Genomic DNA, 18,281 nt, shown 5'->3' with positions numbered 1-18,281 from the left:
TGCACTGGGACCAGTACACTGGCCCCCATCTTCCACATGGGAGGCTGAGAGCCAGGCACTGACACCAGTGGCCCCCATCCACGAGAAGGCTCACTTGTATGTGTACAGTTGAGCGAGGCTTGAGCCAGTGTTGCCTGTGATCTCATCCAGTGCTCTTGGGAGCAGGAGCCCAGTCTACCTGCAGTGAGCACTGGTCAGCTTCCACACCCACAGGCCTGCACCGCTTGCTTTGACCAGAGTCCAGGGCCCCTTGTGCTTGGCAGAGGCTGCGGGAGAGGGCGGGGAGCCCTTGGATCTCAATGTGCACCTTATCAGGTGCCCTGGCAAGGCCATCTGAGGTGGGGGCAGCATCTCCCCGAGCCTTCTTATCAGTCAGAGTCCACAGGACGGTCTTTGGGTTAACGTATAACTAAGAGACCGCCCCTCCACCCTGTGAAGCCACTCTGGGTGTCACGGACCAACATGGACGCTAGGAAAAAGGGGGTGCCCTTGAAGACGTCTGTGGTCCAAGTGAGAGCCTGCAGAGGCTGGGGGCAATGGGATGGGAATCAGTAGTTGTGGGGAGGCTGGTTTGGGAGACCTGGTTTTGGTCTTTGGCAGGAGACCTGGGCGGCAGGTCGCCAGGGAGACTGGACATCCTGATCCTCAAAGAGACAATCTGGGCGGCTCGGGGTGGGGGTGGGGAAGAAGCCCGGAGAGCTTGCTTGAGATGGTATTGCCTCACGCAGCCGGCTCCTCCAATCCTTCTGCCTCACACCCCACTGGAGACCCATTGTGATGGGTGGGGTTGAGGGCTGGGCTCCCGAGAGGCTCAGCAGCTTGCCCCTCCTCTGGGCGCCAGTGGGTCCCCGTTGATCTCCCTCTGCGCGTCTACAGGTCTGCTTGTGGCTGAGCCCCTTTTTCTTCGCCTGTGCCATCTACTTCCTGGTCTGGATTCCAGAGAGCCACCAGTCCTGGGTCAGCGCCCTGGTCAAGTGTTTGCCTGTTCTTTGCCTGGTGGCGTTCCTGTGGGCTGTGGCCCCAGGCAGGGCCTACACTAGGCTACTCCAGGGAGCACTTGTGTGCTCAGCGGTGGGGGACGCCTGCCTCATATGGCCCGAGGCCTTCATCTATGGTGAGTGAGGGTTAAGAGTGCTAGGTGACAGCTGGGCGCTGGTGGCTCACGCCTGTAATCCTAGCTACTCAGGAGGCTGAGATCTGAGGATCGCAGTTCAAAGCCAACCCGGGCAGGAGAGACTGTGAGACTCCTATCTCCAAAAAACCACCAGAAAACCGGAAGTGGCGCTGTAGCTCAAGTGGTAGAGCGCTCGCCTTGAGCTGAAGAGCTGAGGGACAGTGCCCAGGCCCAGAGTTTGAGCCCCACGGCCGACCAAAAAAAAAAAAAAAAAGAGTGCTAGGTGGGGTCCGAACCTGGTGCACAGCCAGACTACTGCTCAGAGCTGCAGGGGGCAGAAGTGGTGGGTTGGGCCCTGGAGGAGCATAGGAGAGGGCGAGGGGGTCTCAATGAGTGTCCAGCAGGTAAGTAAGGCCTTGTCAAGGAGGCCTTGGGAGTCTTGAAGGAAGGAGGTGCCCGGGCTCCTTGGGGTGGGGAGGAGGAGGAGCTTGCTGAGCCAGGAGATCACGATGGAAAGGGCCTTCTGGCTGGCGGGCTGAGGGTGCAAGGCCTCACAGATGGCGGGGGACTGGGGGACACAGAGCAGACCTAGGACGCGGCCCTGCCTAAGAAGGGTCTGAGGGTGATGTGCGCTGGGCCCATGGCCTCGGGGGCAGTGTCTGCACACAGTCCTTTTCACAGCCAGGGCATTGAGAGTGGCGACGGCACAGCCAGGACATTGATGGTGGCGAGTGGCGCTTGGCTTCCACACACTCCTCTCTTCCCCAGGCATGGTTGCCTTCGCTGCCGCCCACCTCCTCTATCTCCAGGCCTTTGGCCTCTCACCCCTGAGGCTGAGTTTGTTGCTGTGCCTCCTCCTGGCGTCTCTGGTGTACTACGGCTGCCTCCTGCCACACCTGGCACCCAGCATGGTGCTGCCTGTGGCGGCCTATGAGCTGGTCCTGACTACCATGCTGTGGCGGGGCTTGGCCCAGGATGGGTGTACGGCATGGGGCGCCCTGCTCTTCACCTTCTCTGATGGGGTACTTGCCTGGAACAGCTTTGCCCAGCCCCTGCCTCATGCTCGCCTGGTGATCATGGGTACCTACTACACGGCCCAGGCCCTCCTTGCCCTGTCAGCCCTCACAAGCTGGGGCCTCAAGATGCACTGACGAGGGCCCAGACAGTCAAGGGTCACCCCATTCTGTCTCACAAGGACCCCCAGATTGGCCCACCCTGGGAGGCTTACAGCAATAGTACTCTTTAGTGCTGGAGACATTTGTGTGTGGCTGGCAGAATCGGAGTCTTATCTCCTGGCTCAAGCTACCTCCACTCAGTTCTGAGTCTGGATTCCAGGGCTCCCACACTGCCTCCTTGGCCACTGCTGCTTCTGCTTCTGGTCATCAGCTACCGAGCGCCTGTCCCTTCTCACCCCAGGCTTTTTTGTTGCCTAAATAAAGAAGGCCTTGAGACTGCAGTGTCACCGTTATTTTGGGAAGGACATTGGGATGACAACCATTTGTACACCTTCCCTCCTTTCCTCCCTCTTCTTTCTACTTTCTTCTCCTGCTCCTACTTTCCTTTTTTAAAAAAATATGTTTTTGTGCTGGTACTGGGGCTTAAATTCTGGGCCTGGCCACTGTCAGCCTTTCTGGTCAAGGCTGGCATGCTACCACTTTAGCCACAAGTCCACTCAGGGACTTTGCAGCCTGGGCTGACTTTGAACCTTCATCCTCAGCTCTCAGCCTCTCCTGAGTGGCACCATCTGTAGCATGGTGGGGAAAACACCTCGTGGAAAAGTGCCTCATGGGTTCTTTGGTGTTTGTCAGTACTGGGGTTTGTGCTTGCGACTTTGCTTTTGCCAGTCCTCCGCAGCGTGAGCCCTGCTCCCAGCCCTTCTTGCCTTAGTTACCCCCACAGGGCCTCATGTCTGCAAATGGTTGAGAAGGCTCTGTGGTCCTGGGCTGGCCTGGATCTCAGCATGGGATGAGCATGCCTGGGCTTCAGCTGCCTGGCTAGGTTTTTTTTTGTTTTTGTTTTTGTTTTTGGGTCCGGTCGTGGGCCTGAACTCTGGGCCTGGGCGCTGTCCCTCAGCTCTTCAGCTCAAGGCTAGCGCTCTGCCACTTGAGCCACAATGCCACTGCTTATGTGGTGCTGAGGGATTGAACCCAGGGCCTCAGGCATGCAAGGCAAGCACTCTACCACTGAGCCACCTTCCAAGCCACCTGACTAGGTTTTTTGTTTTTGTTTTTGTTTTTGTCAGTCATGGGGCTTGAACTCTGGGCCTGGGTGCTGTCCCTCAGGTTGTCAGCTCAAGGCGAGCACTCTACCACTTGAGCCACAGCACCACTTCTGGTTTTCTGGTGATTCATCGGAGATAAGAGTCTCATGGACTTTTGTGCCCGGGATGGCTTTGAATCGTGATCCTCAGATCTCAGCCTCCTGAGTAGCTGGGGTGACAGGTGTGAGCCTCCAGTGCCCAGCTGCCTGGCTGGTTTTGATACCACTGGTTTTACATAGTCCACCCTTCTCAGGGGTGTGTCCAATGAGCTGGCCGGGTTTCACGGACTCTTGCCAAGTCAGTCTGTAGCAGGTGGAGAAGAGCCTCAGCCTGGGACAGGGTGGCGGTGTCTGGTGCTCTGCCTACCCACTCTGCTCCCCTCAGGCCCTGGATTGTACCCACATTGCAGCTTCCATCCGGCAACGCCCCCAAGGAGGCAGGGGGCGGGGAGGTGGGATAAGAGCATCTATGAGACTGTTCGCAGCTGGTGGCCTGTCCCAGAATGTGGCTGGCACCGTTTGTGAAGACCTGAATGAGACAGTGAAGACCATCCCCTCCCGGTCCTTCCCCTACAATCTGCCCTGTCCCCCACAAGCCCAACACAGCCTTCTGCCTCACACTCACCCATGTTCTCACTAGAAACGCCTCTATGGGGCTTTGGCTCTGGAATATGGGACACACTGAGGAATTGTACTGCGTTCTCGGGAGATTGCTGGGAGCCTTTGCTTGGGCTTTTCCACAGGGGGCAGGGTTGCGGGGGAGAGGGGCTTGTCATCCAGGAGGGCGAGGGAGGGCAGGCCCTGGCCAGGGACCTAGACATGATTGAGGCGTGGCAGCCTGCAGGGAAGATACCCAATGTGTGTGTGTGTGTATGAAGGGTAGACATCTGTAGAAGCCTGCTGGGATGTGAGATGCAGAGATAACAGATTTTTTTTGGGGGGGGAGGGGTGGGTCATGAGGCTTGAACTCTGGGCCTGGGTGCTGTCCCTCAGATCTTCAGCTCAAGGCTAGCATTCTACCACTTGAGCCACAGTGCCACTTCCAGTTTTCTGGAGATAAGTCTCACAGATTTTCCTACCCGGGCTGGCTTTGAACTGCGATCCTCAGATCTCAGCCTCCTGAGTAGCTAGGATGACAGGTGTGAGCCACCGACACTCATTTAGGGATAACAGATTTGAAGAGCTGCAGCCCCCAGGAGGGCACTGGTCTTCCCCAACCCACCTGCCAACTGGAAGCAAGGCTGGCCCTCTCTTGTTCTCTCAGGTGCTCTACCACTTGAACCACTTTTTTTTTTTTTTTTTTTTTTTTTGCCGGTCGTGGGGCTTGAACTCTGGGCCTGGGCGCTGTCCCTCAGCTCTTCAGCTCAAGGCGAGCGCTCTACCACTTGAGCTACAGCGCCACTTCCGGTTTTCTGGTGGTTTATTGGAGATAGGAGTCTCACGGTCTTGCCTGCCCGGGCTGGCTTTGAACCGCGATCCTCAGATCTCAGCCTCCTGAGTAGCTAGGATTACAGGCGTGAGCCACCAGCGCCCGGCTCTTGAACCACTTTTTGCTGGAGATGAGTCTCTCAGATTTTCCTGTGCAGGGCTGACTTTCAACTAGGATCCTCAGATCACAGCCTCCCGTGTAGCTAGGATGACAGGCGTGAGCCACCACCGCTGGGCTGAGCGTGGGCTTAACAAGCTCCGAGTAGTTCTCTTGTGTGCTCTACTTTAGCATACAAGGGAATTTCTAATTTGGATTGATCATGAGATCCCTGCCACAAGATGTGACACTGTAGTGAAGCTTGGGTTTACTACTTTCAAGGGTGTAGTTCTGAGGACTCCAGTTCTTCCCATCATCAAAACCCAGAAGGTGAGTTGGACACCAGTGGCTCATGCCTGTAATCCTAGCTACTCAGGAAGCTGAGATCTGAAGATCACTGTTCAAAGCCAGCCTGGACTGGAAAGTATGTGAGACTCTTCAGTAAACCACCAGAATATTGGAAGGTGATGCTGTGGCTCAAAGTGGTAGAGCACTAGCCTCAAGTGAAAAAGCTCAGGGTCTGTGCCCAGGTTCAAGCCCCATGACTGACAACAAAAACTCAGAAGGTCTGTCTGTCTGCTGCTTTCTAGGCAACTCTTGTGCTCTCTGGACCCCTGGGGTCTCCTGAGGAATTCTTCATTGGGTCTTGACTCCCTAAGCCCCAGAGCAGGGCTCGTGGGGCCATCATATACCCCATAAGTCATAGATGCAGGGGCTCCCTTTCCCCAATGCCCCACCATCCTGGAGAATGAGGTGGTCCACAAGTCCACGGCATGGTCCATAGCTGAGTCTCCCAGCGCCCTCTGCATTGAGGGGACCCAAGCCAAGTGAAGCTGGTGGCTGGGTGGGGGCTCTGCAGGCACAGAGTACCCACCCCACCCTCCTTGCCACCCAGGGGCTTCTCACAGATGCCCTATTCCCAAGAGGACCGCTCTGGAGCCAGCCCTGGGAGGTCGACAGCAAGTGATTTCTGGAAACAAAGAACCACCAGAGTGACTGGTTGAGACCTTTGTCCCCTGGTCTCCCAAGTGAGGTCATACTTCCACTGTCATCTCTGATGACATCCTTCCAATCCTTTCCCCGAAAAGGAAACCAGAAAGTCACCTGCCCAGAGTCCAGAACCCGAGGGCTGGCTCTGTGCCGCCATCTGGTGGTGACTCTAGGCGGGCATCATGCATCAGTGTAGATCCAGGGCTCAGGACTGCACAGGCTGGTAAGAGGATGGGCAGGCCCTGGATTGGGGAGCATCAGGGTAGCTGGGGTTCCTTCCGGTGACTGGGGGGGGGTTTCTGTGCATAAGAGGAAGAGTTGAGGGCTGGGAAGGTGGCTCAGTGGTAGAGCACTTGCCTTGCATGCATGAGGTCCTGGGTTCAATTCCTCAGCACAACATAAGCAGAAAGAAAAAAAAAGCCAGAAGTGGCGGTGTGGCTCAAGTGGTAGAGCGCTAGCCTTGAGCTGAATTGCTGAGGGACAGTGCCCAGGCCCAGAGTTCAGGCCCACGACCGAACCCCCACTCCCCCAAAAAAAGAGGAAGAGGTGAGGTTAAGATGGGGGTGTGGGAGGGGTGAGGTCGTCTCATGAACTTTAAACCTGGGTTGGCCTTGAATTTTCATTTTCCCAACCTCAGCTATCCAAGTAACAAGGATTACAAATAGGAGCCACTGTGCCTGACTCATTTTGGATTTTTGAGATGAGGTCTTAATATATAACCCAGAATAGCTTTGAACTCACAGTCCCGTCTCCACTTCCCAATGCTGGGATCACAAGTCATGCACCACTATGCCCAACAGAAGATGGGTTTTGAAGAGAGGACAAGTACTAGTCGATGGGCTACATGGGCATGGAGGCAGAAGAGATGATATATCTGTGTTTATATATCTATATCTGTATATATGTATGTGTCTGTTTATATCTATCTATCTATCTATCTATCTATCTATATCTATCTATCTATCTATCTATCTATCTATCTATCTATCTATCTATCTATCTGTTGACAAGCAAAGTGGTCATGCCTAAGAGTTGGAAAAAGATCTAGAGGGAGAAGAGAACCAAGAGAAAGTAAAACAGAAACAGAGAAACATGAATAGTTGGTAGGGGAGAGGTCTCACTGCACAGTGGAGAAGAACTGTCTTGCAAGCAAAACCCAAAGTTACACAGATAGGGAAACAGAGGCATTGTCAGAGAAACTGGCTTCCCCCTAAAGACTGGGTGGCTGGTGGCTCACGCCTGTCATCCTAGATAGTCAGGAGACTGGTATCTGAGGATTTCAGTTCAAAGCCAGCCTAGGCAGAAAAGCTTGTGAGACTCTTACATCCAATTTAATCACCAAAAAAGCTGGAAGTGGGGCTATGGTTCAAGTTGGTAGAGCACCAGCCTAGAGTGAAAAGCTAAGGGACAGCTCTGAGTTCCGGCCCCGGATGGACTCACACACAAGAAATGACTGCCCTTGTCTTGTACCAGGTGTTCAGGAAAGCCCTGGGCAAAGTGCAAAAGAAAGGAATGCATGCACCCTGCCAGGTGCAATCAGAGGGGGTGTGGTCTGCCGGCCAGGTGTGACCCCAGCAAGCCCTGCTTCCTCCTGTGACTCAGAGAAAATGTCAGGGCCTGAGTTCCCGCTCCTCAGCCCCCCTCCTTGACAGGGGGTGTGGTTGATATCAGGTAGGGATGGCAGACATTTATTCATCAACTACTGTATGCCAAAGGCGGCCTTGGCATGAGACGTCCCCAGGGCCCTCACTTCCCACTGTTAGCGACCTCAGGGCTGAATGTGGTGATTCCCAGCGTGTGGGTGTGCCAGCACATGGGCATGGCCTTCTGAGGGTGTGCGGCCATAGACATTGGTGATGACTTCCTTGCTCAGCTCTCTTGCATCTGGCTGGAGACTCTGGAGAGGTGGAACGCTCTGTTTTTTGTAGGGCCTGAACTCTGGGCCTGGGAGCTGTCCCTCAACTCTTCAGCTCAAAGCTAGCACTCTACTACTTGAGCCACAGCGCCACTTCCAGGTTTTTCTTTGTATGTGGTGCTGAGAGATCAAACCCAGGGCCTCATGCATGCAAACCAAACACTCTACCACTGAGCTACCATCTCAGCCCAGAGTGCTGTTCTAAGGACACCCCTGTTGCAAGTTAGGGACCCCAGGTAAAGCTACAGGGTGTCAATGCGGCCCCGGTGACTCCTTTGTTTTGGAAGTGCTTGGGTTTGAACACGGGGCCTTGGGCTTTGGCTGGTGCTCTGCCACTTGATCTATGCTTCCAGCCTTGCAAAAAGCTGGTTTTAGCTAGGCACTGGGGTCTCATGCCTGGCATCCTAACTACTCAGGAGGCTAAGATCTGAGGATCGCGGTTCAAAGCCAGCCTGGGAAGGAAAGTCTGTGAGACTCTTATCTCCAATAAACCACCAGAAAACTGGAAGTGGCGCTGTGGCTTAAGTGGTAGCGTGCTAGCCTTGAACAAAAAGAACCCAAGGACAGAGCCCAGGCTCTGAGTTCAAGCCTCATAACCGACAAAAAACAACAAGAAGAAGCTGGTTACTTTGGAAATGGAATCTAGTGGACTTTTCTTTCTTTCTTTTTTCTTTCTTTCTTTTTTTTTGTCGGTTGTGGGGCTTGAATTCAGGGCCTGGGCACTGTCCCTCAGCTCTTCATCTCAAGGCTTGTGTACTACCACTTGAGCCACAGCACCACTTCCAGTTTTCTGGTGGTTCGTTGGAGATAAGAGTCTCACAGACTTTTCTACCTGGGCTGGCTTTGAACTGAGATCCTCAGATCTCAGCCTCCTGAGTAGCTAGGATGACAGGTGTGATCTCCTGGCCCCTGGCGAGCACCAGTCTTGAATGAGAAAGCCAAAGGACAGAGCCCAGGTTGTGAGTTCAAGCCCCCAGTACTAGCACACACAAGAAAGGAAGTAATAGAGGGGAGGGGTAGGGAGGGGAGGATGAGAGGTGAGCACTGTCTTGGGATTTCCTTTCAACTGTCATGGAAGGATCATTTTTGGCACAAAGGGTAAGCTGACAGCTGAGGGCTGTAGTCGGGGCGGGGCAGCGAAGGCAGTTGGGAGTCCCTGCTGGGCAGGTGAGGGATGGGGCAGGGCTAGACTCTCAGGCTGACAACCTCCACTTCCTCCTCCTCCCCTTCCTGTGCCAGTGCTGGCCCCACCAGTGGCCGGCAGAGGGAAAATCCTTGAGTTGAAAGTCCAGCAGTTGCAGGCAGGAAACTTGGGGCTCTTGTGTCCCCCACAGCATCTGGACAAATGGCCAGGACCGGTGGGGGCCCTGGGAGAGGCCCCTGGGGGAGCTTGGTGCTACTGGTGAGTTCTCCCTACCCAGGGCAGAGCCCGGGTCCCCAGGGAGGGACGGACTGGGCACAGAACCCATACTCTTGGGGACTAAGGGACACAGCCACTGAGCCAGGACCCAGAGGCAAGGCTGGCTGTGCCCTGGGGAAGGAAGGAGGAATATGGAGCTGGACCAGGTTGGGGGTATGCTGTTGTCCAGGGTGGAAGGCAAGGCACCAGGCTCCTGCTCAGGTGTGGCACAGACCTAGACCCCAGCCTTCTCCCTTAGACCCTGGAGGCTAGATACCAGCCCTCCTCCCTCAGACCTAGAGTCCAGACCTCAGCCTCCTGCCTTAGACCCAGGGTTCCGGGCCCCAGCCTCCTTCCTCAGACCAAACCCAGCCTCCTCCCTCAGACCCAGAGGTCCAGATCCCATCCCTCCAATCTCCATCTGTACCAAGACTGTGTGTTTGTTTTCTTCCCCTCTTCCTCCCTACCCCCATCTTCCAAGGCTGCATTTTTTGAGAAAAGGAACTGATGCTGTTCATCTCTTGCTTGAGCAGAAGAGCCAAGCTTAGCTCCAAAGCCCAGGGAACTCCGCCCCAGGACTCATGCCCTGCTTCCCCATCAAGAGAGTGACCTTTGTCAGAGCTTAACTCCCGCTTATCTCTTGTCAGGGGTGATGGGGGAGAAGAGGGAGGAGGAGGGTCAGGGTGGAGGCTCGGGCAGCCCCACAGCTTACTCAGTGTCTGAAGCCTTCCATTCCCTCCAGGGTCTGTGCAGTTGGATGGCGATCGCCAGGGGAGATGGTGAGTGACCTACCTGCCTTGGCCTTATGCACACAGAGTCGCACATACAAGTCTCACTGAGGCAAGGTGGTTGCCTGGAGGCTTACTAGAAGTGGGGGATTCTTTTCTTTTCTTTTTTGGGCGAGGACTGAGACTTGAATTCAGGACCTGGAGCTCTGGCCCATTGTTTTTATTTTTCTCAAGGCTGGTGCTCTACCACTTGAGCCACAGCGCTATTTCTGGCTTTTTTTTTTTTTTTGCTGGTGAATTGAGGCTAGAAGCCTTCTGAACTTTCCTGTCTGGGCTGGCTTTGAATCCTGAATCTTCAGATATCAGCTTCCTGAGTGACCAGGATTATAGGCAGGAGCCACTGGCACCTGGGTACTGTGCTTTTTGTTACTTATTTTGGAGATGGAGACTGGTTAGACTTTTCCATCTAAGCTGGCATGTACTGTAAACCCCAGCTTGCAGCTCCTGAGTAGATAGGACTACAGGTATAAGCCCTCGGCCCCCAGCTACATTTCCACTTTTACATCAGCTATATCGCAATAAGGGAACAGAACCAGGGCTAATGGATCACACACAGTATTTCGTGTAGGCCAGCAGCTCCAGACACTGCCCTTTAGCAAGCCACCAATATGAAAGGAGATGGAGACAGGACTGAGACTCGAAACACAACAGACACCTGGGTCACCGTGGATGGACTTGAACCTGGGTCTTCCTATGTGTGTTCTGTGTGGGTGGAGAAAGATGGAGTTGTGAGCTCCAGGGAGAACCTCACTGTCTCCACAGGTGAGAGGCGGCTGCTCCTCCCTCCTTTCCTTCCCTCTCATCCCATATCCTCTTCCCTTTTCCTGCTTCCTTTCCCCCTTTCTTCTTCCATACCTTCTTCTCCTCCCCTGTCATTTCCTTCTTTTCTTTCTCTTTCCCTTCCTCTTCCTCCATCCTGTTTCTCCTAACTTCATGCCAGCCCTGCCCAACTCTGTGAGTGGCCCCACATCACCAAAGGTACTCCTCACCTCACACCAGAAGCTCCACACCAGAAGCCACCATGCTGGACGTGTGACCTCGGCATCCACCTCCACCCTCTTTTTTTTGTGGGAAAAAATGTGTATTTATAATTTGCCAGCTTGATTCAGTTTAGATGATTCCAATTTTGTTGGCAACATCTAAAGCATCGTAATCAGGAGCCAGTCGAACATATGCCTTCTTCTCTCCATCAGGTCTGATCAGGGTATTGACCTTAGCCACATCAATGTCATAGAGCTTCTTCACAGCCTGTTTGATCTGATGCTTGTTGGCCTTAACATCCACAATGAACACAAGTGTGTTGTTGTCTTCTATTTTCTTCATGGCTGACTCAGTGGTCAGGGGGAACTTGATGATAGCATAGTGGTCAAGCTTGTTTCTCCTCGGAGCACCTTCTGAGGGTATTTGGGCTGTCTTCAGAGCCGTAGCGTCTTGGGCCGCTGGAAGGTGGGTGAAGTGCGGATCTTCTTCTTTTTGTGGCTGTGGACACCTTTCAGCACTGCCTTCTTGGCCTTCAAAGCCTTTTCCTTGGCTTCGGCTTTAGGAGGGGCAGGAGCTCCCTTCTTCGCTTTCGGCGCCATCTTGGTGAAAAGGGGCCTCCACCCTCTTATGCCAGGCTCTGGGAAGAGCTGCAGAACTTGGGGACTGGGCACCACTGCTCACCCCTCTTCCTCTCTTCTTCCCCACCTCCAGCCCCAGACCCAGTGAGAAACCTGAGCTTGGAAGGACAGAACAGCAGCTCCATCACCCTGGGCTGGGCTGGCCCTGAGGGCGCGGACGCCCACAACCTCACCTACTGGGCCCAGTGCACTGGAGATGGAGACAGGACTGAGACTCGAAACACAACAGACACCTGGGTCACCGTGGATGGACTTGAACCTGGGTCTTCCTATGTGTGTTCTGTGTGGGTGGAGAAAGATGGAGTTGTGAGCTCCAGGGAGAACCTCACTGTCTCCACAGGTGAGAGGCGGCTGCTCCTCCCTCCTTTCCTTCCCTCTCATCCCATATCCTCTTCCCTTTTCCTGCTTCCTTTCCCCCTTTCTTCTTCCATACCTTCTTCTCCTCCCCTGTCATTTCCTTCTTTTCTTTCTCTTTCCCTTCCTCTTCCTCCATCCTGTTTCTTTTCATTTCTTTTCCCGCCTTCCCTCCTTCCTTTATCTCTCCTTTCCATCCTTCCTTTTTCTGCATTTTCCTCTTTCCACCTTTGATCTTTTCTCTCTATTCTCTTCCCCTTCTTCTCTCCTCCCCTCTTCCCTTCTTTTTGTACTCCCTCCCTCATTCCCTCCTTCCCTCCCTTTCTCTCTCTCACTCTTTCTTTCTTTTTCTTCTTTCCTTCCTTCTTCTTCCTTCCTTCATTTCTTTTTTTTTTTTCTTTTTGTTCATTCAAACCAGGACTTGAACTTGGTATTTGACACTTTCAATCATTGGCTCATGCTTTACCAAAGGAACCACGCTTCTGTTTTCTTCTCCTCTTCATTCTTTTCTTTGTCTTTCTTTCCCTTTCATTTCCTTTCTGTCCCTTTCCCTTCCTCATTTTTTTTCTTTTCCTTTCCTTTTTCCCCTTGGTCCTGGGGCTTGAACTCAGGGCCTGGGCACTGTCCCTGAGCTTCTTTTGCTCAAGGTTAGGGCTCTACCACTTAAGCCATAGTGCTATTCCCAGCTTTTTCTGAGTAGTTTATTGGATATAAGAGTCTCACAGACTTTCCTGCTGAGGCTGGCTGTGAACCACCATCCTCAGATATCAGCCTCCTGAGTAGCTATGATTACAGGTGTGAGCCTCTGATGCCTTACCTCCCTTTCTCTTCTCTTTGCTTTCTTTCTTTCTTTCTTTCTTTCTTTCTTTCTTTCTTTCTTTCTTTCTTTCTTTCTTTCTTTCTTTCTTTCTTTCTTTCTTTCTTTCTTTCTTTCTTTCTTTCTTTCTTTCTTTCTTTCTTTCTTTCTTTTTGGTCCGGTCGTGGGGCCTGAACTCTGGGCCTGGGCGCTGTCCCTCAGCTCTTCAGCTCAAGGCTAGCACTCAACCACTTGAGCCACAGTGCCACTTCCGGCTTTTTCCTTTTTGCTGATGTGGTGCTGAGGAATCGAACCCAGGGACTCGAGCATGCGAGGCAAGCGCTCTACCACTGAGCCAGCTTCCCAGCCTCCCTCTTTGCTTTCTTTCCTTTCCCTTGGAATAGGGCAGGCTATGTAGCCAGTCTAGCCTGGGTCTCCCTGTCCTCCTGAAGCACGGAGATTGCAGGTGTGCAATAGCACTCTAGGTCTTCTATTCTTCGTTTATTAAAGAGAGGAGGTGGAGGGAGGCTGGGAGCTGGTTAGCCAGGGGCAGATTCTGTGATCCAAAGAAAGATGGACCCATGACTCATGGAAGACACACATTTTAACTGACTTTTCTTATCCGCTGTATCAGAATAGATGGAGTAAAGTGAGCATGTTTCAGATTATTTTGCAGCATTTTGGTAGCCCTGCAGTGACAAACACTGCCCTTTAGTGTGCAATCAACATGAATGGAGCAATGGGACTGGACAACCTAACTTCTTTTGACCCTGCCCAGCTCCTTGAGTGGCCCCATATCCCCAAAGCTACGCCTCGCCTCACACCAGGAGCTCCACATTCTGGTGCAACTGGAGCTGCCATGTTGGATGTGCGGTCTCAGTGTCCACCTCCACCCTCTGAGTGCCAGGCTCTGGGAAGAGCTGCAGAACTTGGGCACCAGGCACCACTGCTCACCCTTGTTCCTCTCTTCCTCTCCCACTTCCAGACCCAGACCCAGTGAGAAACCTGAGCTTGGAAAGGCAGAACAGCAGCTCCATCACCCTGGGCTGGGCTGGCCCTGAGGGCGCGGACACCCACAACCTCACCTACTGGGCCCAGTGCACTGGAGATGGAGACAGGACTGAGACTCGAAACACAACAGACACCTGGGTCACCGTGGATGGACTTGAACCTGGGTCTTCCTATGTGTGTTCTGTGTGGGTGGAGAAAGATGGAGTTGTGAGCTCCAGGGAGAACCTTACTGTCTCCACAGGTGAGAGGCGGTTGCTCCTCTGTCCTTTCTTTCTTTTCAAATATGCTACATCTTTGTCTCTGGCTCCCTCTCTGTCTTTCTGTCTCTTTCTCTCAACAGCATCAGGCTATGTAGCTGTCAGGCTGGAATTCAGTCCTCTTGTCTCAGCTTCCTGAGGGCTGGAATTACAGGTGTTTTGTCCTTTGTTTCTGGGAGGTGGTAGGAAGTGAGTGGGAAACTGAGGGGAGAGGTGGTAGGTTGTGTGATGCATCAGAAATAAAATGGAACCCACACACCTAAATTTTCTTTTTCTTTCTTTCATTTATCTTCTTCTTCTTCTTTTTTTTTTTCAGTCATGGGCTTGAACTCTGGGCCTGGGCGCTGTCCCTGAGCTCTTCAACTCAAGGCGAGTGCTCTACCACTTGAGCCCCAGCACCACTTCTGGTTTCTGGTGGTTAGTTGGAGATGAGAGTCTCATGGACTTTCTTTGCCTGGGCTGGTTTTGAACCATGATCCTCAGATCTCAGCCCCCTGAGTAGCTAGGATTACAGGCATGAGCCACTGGTGCCCAGCAAACACAAACTAAATTTTCTTTTTCTATCACTTTCTATCAAAATAGAAGGAAAGAAGCTGGGTACCAGTGGCTCACACATAATTCTAGCTACTCAGGAGGCTGAGATCTGCTGACTGGGATTTGAAGCCAGCCCAGGCAGCAAAGTCTATGAGACTCTTATTTCTAACTGACTACCAAAAATGTAGAAGTTGAGCCGTAGCTCAAGTGGTAGAGCATCAGCCTTGAGCAGGAAAGCCCCAGGAACAGCACAAAAGGACACATAAAAATAAAACAGAAGGAAAGTAGGGGAAGGGCTAGGGATGTGGCTCAAGTGAGAGAGGCCCTGCCCTATGCCTTCCAGAACCTGAGTTCAGGGGCTGGGAAGGTGGCTCAGTGGTAGAGTGCTTGCCTTGCATGCATGAGGCCCTGGGTTCGATTCCTCAGCACCACATTAGCAAAAAGAAAAAAAGCCGGAAGTGGCGCTGTGGCTCAAGTGGTAGAGTGCTAGCCTTGAGCTGAAGAGCTGAGGGGCAGCATCCAGGCCAAGAGTTCAGGCCCACGACCGGACCCAAAAAAAAAAAAAAAAAAAAGAGAACCTGAGTTCAAAGTCAATACCAACAGAGAAGCTGACATAGAAGCAGATGGAATGCATTATTATGGAATAAGTTATGTCATCCAGCAGGTCCAAACACTGCCCTTTAGTGTGCAATCAACATGAATAGAGCAATGGGCCTGGACATCCTAACTTCCTGCTGGCCCTGCCCAGCTCTGTGGGTGGCCCTACATCCCCAAAGCTACCCCTTGCCTCACCCCAGGAGCTCCAGGTTTCTGATGGAACTGGGGGCACCATGCTGGATGTGTAGCCTCAGTGTCTACCTCCACCCTCTGTGTGCCAGGCTCCGGGAAGGGCTGCAGAACTTGGGCACTGGGCACAACCGTTCACCCCTCTTCCTCTCTTCCTCCCCACTTCCAGCCCCAGACCCAGTGAGAAACCTGAGCTTGGAAGGACAGAACAGCAGCTCCATCACCCTGGGCTGGGCTGGCCCTGAGGGCGCGGACACCCACAACCTCACCTACTGGGCCCAGTGCACTGGAGATGGAGACAGGACTGAGACTCGAAACACAACAGACACCTGGGTCACCGTGGATGGACTTGAACCTGGGTCTTCCTATGTGTGTTCTGTGTGGGTGGAGAAAGATGGAGTTGTGAGCTCCAGGGAGAACCTCACTGTCTCCACAGGTGAGAGGCGGCTGCTCCTCCTTCCTTTCCTTCCCTCTCATCCCATATCCTCTTCCCTTTTCCTGCTTCCTTTCCCCCTTTCTTCCTCCATACCTTCTTCTCCTCCCCTGTCATTTCCTTCTTTTCTTTCTCTTTCCCTTCCTCTCCTCCATCCTGTTTCTTTTCATTTCTTTTCCCGCCTTCCCTCCTTTTATCTCTCCTTTCCATCCTTCCTTTTTCTGCATTTTCCTCTTTCCACCTTTGATCTTCCCTCTCCATTCCCTTCCCCTCTTTTCTTTTTGTCCTCCCTCCCTCTTTCTTTCCTGTCGTCCCTTAATCTCTCTCTCTCCTTCCCTCCCTCCTTCCTTCCTTTCTTTCTTTTTATTTCTTCCTTTCTTTCTTTTCTGTCTGTCTTTCTTTTTGTTGGTTCAAACCAGGACTTGAACTCAGTATTTGACACTTTCAATCATTGGCTCATGCTCTACCAAAGGAACCATGCCTCTGTTTTCCTCTCTTCTTCATTCCTTTCTTTGACTTTCTTTCCTTTTCCTTTCCTTTCTGTCCCTTTCTTTCCTCATTTTTTTCTTTTTCTTTCTTTTTTCCCCTTGGTCCTGGTGCTTGAACTCTGGTCCTGACCCCTGTCCTTCAGCTCTTCAGCTCAAGGCTAGTGCTCTACCACTTGAGCTACAGCTCCACTCCGGTTTTCTGGTGGGTTATTGGATATAAAATTTACATAGGGGCTGGGAAGGTGGCTCAGTGGTAGAGCTCTTGCCTTGCATGAATGAGGCCCTGGGTTTGATTCGTCAGCACCACATAAGCAAAAAGAAAAAAGTCGGAAGTGTTGCTGTGGCTCAAGTATCGTAGAGTGCTAGCCTTGAGCTGAAGAGCTGAGGGACAGCGCCCAGGCCCAGAGTTCAGGCCCCACAACTGGACATCCCCCCCCCCTGCAAAAAAAAAGATTTACATGGACTTTCTTGCCCGGGCTGGCTTTGAACCGTGATCCTCAGATCTCAGCCTCCTGAGCAGCTAGGATTACAGGTGTGAGCCACCAGTGCCTGGCTTCCCTTCCTCATTTTTTTCTCTTTCTTTCTTTCTTTTTTTTCCCTTGGTCCTGGGGCTTGAACTCAGGGCCTGGGCACTGTTCCTAAGCTTCTTTTGCTCAAGGCTAGGACTCTACCACTTAAGCCATAGTGATATTCCCAGCTTTTTCTGAGTAGTTTATTGAAGAGTCTCAAATGGCCAGGGAAGGCAGCTCAGTGGTAGAGTGCTTGCCTTGTATGCATGAGGCCATGGGTTCCATTCCTCATCACCACATAAGCTGGAAAAGCTGAAGTGGGCACTCTGGCTCAAGTGGTAGAGCACTAGCCTTGAGCTGAAGAGCTGAGGGACAGTTCTTGGGCCTAGAGTTCAGGCTCCATGACAAACAACAACAAAAAGTTTTAAAGACTTTCCTGCTGAGGCTGACTTTCCTGCAGCACCATCCTCAGATCTCAGCCTCCTGAGTAGCTATGATTACAGGTGTGAGCCACTGACACCCAGCCTCACTTCCTCTTCCTATTTGCTTTCTTTTCTTTTCCTTGGAACAGGGCAGGTTATGTAACCAGTTTAGCTTGGGTCTCCCTGTCCTCCTGAAGCACAGAGATTGAAGGTGTGTACTAGTATACTGGACCTTCTATTCTTTGTTTATTTTATTTATTTGTTTATTTGTTTATTTATTTTGTCAGTTGAGGAGCCTGAACTCTGGTCCTGGACACTCTCCCGCAGCTCTTAAGCTCAAGGCTAGCACCCTATCACTTGGGCCATAGCACCACTTCTGGCTTTTCTGCTTACATAGTGCTGAGGCATAGAACCCAGGGCCTCATGTATGCTAGGCAAGCACTCTACCACTGAGCTACCTTCCCAAACCCTATTCTTTGCTTATTAAAGAGAGGCTGGCGAAGAGACAAACAGTACATGGTCTCCCTGATAAGTGGATGATAAATCCAAAATGTTAGGTGATATGACAAAACTAACAGGACTTAAGAAACAAAGAACTCCCACTCATCTGGTTGAACCACTACCAAATATCCCCATGCTGCTGATCACATATATGGTATATAACATGTGAGCACCGTTATATATTACAGACTGTGACAGACAATTTGCTCCAGGAAAGTTAGAATGAACTTGTGACTTTAAATGAGCATCATTATTCCACAATACTGTGAATTTCCGGAAATTAAGTAATCACTTAATCACAATAAAAAAAAAAAAAAAAAAAGAACCTTGGGGAAGGGAGGGAGGGAGGGGATGGTAGGGGGAAAACAATGGAGGGGGTAACAATGTTCAAGAGGAGGTGTACTCATTACCTCACTCATGTAACTGTAACCCTCTGTATAGTATCTTTACAATAAAAAAATTTAAAAAAAATCTAAACACCCATAAAAAAATAAATAAAGAGAGGCTGGGAGCTGGCTAGCAGGGGACAAGTTCTGTGATCCAAAGAAAGATCTCTCGATCATGGAAGCCACACTTTTTAA

General features: G+C 52.0%; 2 protein-coding genes and 1 pseudogene across 5 annotated transcripts in view; 2 read left to right on the top strand and 1 right to left on the bottom strand.

Annotated features, from left to right (window-relative positions):
* The first annotated feature begins 175 nt into the window (after positions 1-175).
* On the top strand, positions 176-2,556 carry Tmem86b (transmembrane protein 86B). Its single transcript, XM_070000430.1, has 3 exons — positions 176-510; positions 877-1,114; positions 1,883-2,556. Exons 1-3 carry the CDS (start codon positions 463-465, stop codon positions 2,263-2,265), a joined length of 669 nt encoding a protein of 222 aa, XP_069856531.1. The 5' UTR covers positions 176-462; the 3' UTR covers positions 2,266-2,556.
* A 6,501-nt stretch (positions 2,557-9,057) lies between these two features.
* Positions 9,058-18,281, top strand: part of Ptprh (protein tyrosine phosphatase receptor type H) — a 23,621-nt gene continuing 14,397 nt past the window's right edge. For 2 of the 4 annotated variants that reach the window (XM_070000599.1, XM_070000596.1), the window contains exons 1-5: positions 9,058-9,205; positions 9,945-9,981; positions 11,683-11,949; positions 13,745-14,011; positions 15,517-15,783. In XM_070000599.1, the coding sequence (XP_069856700.1) occupies positions 9,149-9,205; positions 9,945-9,981; positions 11,683-11,949; positions 13,745-14,011; positions 15,517-15,783 (895 nt within the window). In that variant the 5' untranslated portion in view covers positions 9,058-9,148. Of the gene's footprint in view, positions 9,206-9,781; positions 9,817-9,839; positions 9,852-9,944; positions 9,982-11,682; positions 11,950-13,744; positions 14,012-15,516; positions 15,784-18,281 lie in introns of those variants that run through there. The other 2 variants (XM_070000597.1, XM_070000598.1) reach the window with 2 other exon arrangements.
* Positions 11,066-11,579, bottom strand: LOC138812606 (large ribosomal subunit protein uL23 pseudogene; annotated as a pseudogene).

Source organism: Dipodomys merriami, unplaced genomic scaffold (assembly GCF_024711535.1).
Source record: "Dipodomys merriami isolate MVZ:Mamm:240054 unplaced genomic scaffold, mDipMer1.0.p SCAF_57, whole genome shotgun sequence".
In the NCBI taxonomy this organism is placed as follows: Eukaryota; Metazoa; Chordata; class Mammalia; order Rodentia; family Heteromyidae; genus Dipodomys; species Dipodomys merriami.
Note: the sequence above shows the minus strand (reverse complement) of the source record. Positions and strands in the feature narration are given on the sequence as shown.